We start from the raw sequence: 2,149 nt of genomic DNA on the forward strand, positions 1-2,149 counted from the left end.
CAGCTGACTATACCTTGCGCTCCTCGTAAGATGTTCTCAGTAGGATGGACGCTAAGCGGATGGAGCTTACGCAGACGGAAGTGGAAAGCCGGCGTGTCGTCCCACTATTATTCAAGAAAACGTAACAAGGCGGCAGTTAATAACTATCGTCCTCTGTGCCTTCATGTGTCATCTGCATATTTAGAGGAATGCTAGTATGAGCCCACATAATGGTTCTCATGTACCCGCCACGCTGATTTCGACCGACCACCACGGATTCGTCAAGGGACGTTCATGTATAACCCACTTCAACAACAAGAATGAAGAGGTGGAGGAAGGGATTAAGAAGACCTTCTAAATCCATAATAAACCTATAACTTAATTCTGTTATTTTTTCTATTGTAACATCCCAGTGCGTACTCACAAAAGACTCGCAGGATCATTGGATGGGTCACGTGAGGGGGGCGGGGCATGGCCCGTGGACCGGGACACATTAGTGCCCTCTCTGTGAAGACCTGGTGACGTAAGGAAATCAAAGTAATATCATGAGGTTGAGATAGCTCTTCCAGTTTTTTTTAAAAAGAAGAAATAATAGTGTGTACAAGTTGGGGAAGGGGGGAGGGGTAGGGGTAGGGGAGAGGGTGGGGGTGGACACAAAGGGATGATAGACAAAATTCTGCTTCTTCCAAAAATTATATTTATTCCTTTCTGTTCTGAATGACCGATATATAAAATTATATATATATATATATATATATATATATATATATATATATATATATATATATATATATATATATATATATATATATATATATATATATATATATATATATATATGTTTGGTCGTTATGGATTTTAACAATTAATTTTACTGTTACAATCCAATCACATCTGTTTCAGTAAACCATTCACCTCTAAGTGATTGCTTGTTATGCTTGATGTGCATCATTACCATTGATAATAGCTGTGCAATAATTGTCTTTACGGCTTACTACATTACTGCAAAACATACCGGAAAATATAATATAGTTTAAAGAAAGGTTAGGACCGCTTCTAGAGTGCCATTTATGTTGTATGAAATATTATATTAAGTTTGGTCTTATCGTTAGTAATCCTATTTTTATAAATTTCATAGCTTTAAAACTAAAAATGGTTTTCGTTTCGTTAACAAAACCAAAAAAGCAGATATATATATAAAAAAAACATCTTTACCTGTTTATCAAAACAAATTATGTATTTCTTCTTAGGTAGAGGAAACGAACCAAGGTAACTGATAGACCCGACTGTCCAAACACAACTAAAGCAATAAAAGGAAAATTCAAAGTCTGTTCCCCTCACCCCATTCTACAAAATCAAAGCAAACACAAAAAGGGGGAGAGTGAGAGAAAGAGAGAGAGAGAGAGGGAAGGTAGAGAAAGAGAGAGAGAGAGAGAGAGAGAGAGAGAGAGAGAGAGAGAGAGAGAGAGATGGGGGGGTGGAATGAAATAACAAAGCCAAGAATACTATAGATAAATAGAATATTGAGTCTCTTTATATTTCTATCTCTTCAATGTCCCCAGATCCCAGCCGTTTGTGACGTATACACGAAAACTGGTGACGTCAGACAATATGGCTGTGCTTCTGCTCACTTTGGGTCTAGTTGTAACCGGCGTTGCGTTGTATTTTTTCAAGAACATCTATCGCCGACAGTGAGTACCGTACCCTGAGTTCCTTTGTTTTGATGTTGCCACTCAGCTGGAGGTGTCATCTCTGAGTCAGAGGTTGACGTGTAATGACCCTCCACCCTTCACGGTCAGGAGCTGCCGTTGCACACTCCGCCATATCCAGGCCTGTCCATGTTCTTATGTTGTCCATCCATGATATTCTTTGCTTTCCTCTGGCTCTCCTGTCCCACATCTTTCCTTCATGTACCTCTTTCACCATTTACTACTTAAACTAGGGAATCTGAACGTAGATATTTTGTTTTACCTCTATAAGAGTGGTTCTCTGCCAATAATTCTTTGTATGGGTCTATATCTGGAGTACCTGGAGGTGTCATCTCTTACTCAAAGGTTGACGTGTAACGACTCTCCACCCTTCACGTCGCGAGCTGCCGTTGCACATTCTTCTAAGCTTGTTCCCAGGCAAGTCCATGTCTTATTGGTGTCTATCCATGTAACTGTAGGGG

General features: G+C 39.6%; 1 protein-coding gene across 1 annotated transcript in view; it reads right to left on the bottom strand.

Moving 5' to 3' along the window:
- The window catches only part of LOC101854179, a gene marked incomplete in the record, with an annotated part of 56,825 nt that overhangs the window by 13,387 nt on the left and 41,289 nt on the right, over positions 1–2,149 (bottom strand). The window contains 1 exon segment of the mRNA XM_035970708.1: positions 404–494. Coding sequence (XP_035826601.1) covers positions 404–494 — 91 coding nt within the window.

The sequence above is a fragment of the Aplysia californica genome, unplaced genomic scaffold (assembly GCF_000002075.1).
Source record: "Aplysia californica isolate F4 #8 unplaced genomic scaffold, AplCal3.0 scaffold00311, whole genome shotgun sequence".
NCBI lineage: Eukaryota > Metazoa > Mollusca > Gastropoda > Aplysiida > Aplysiidae > Aplysia > Aplysia californica.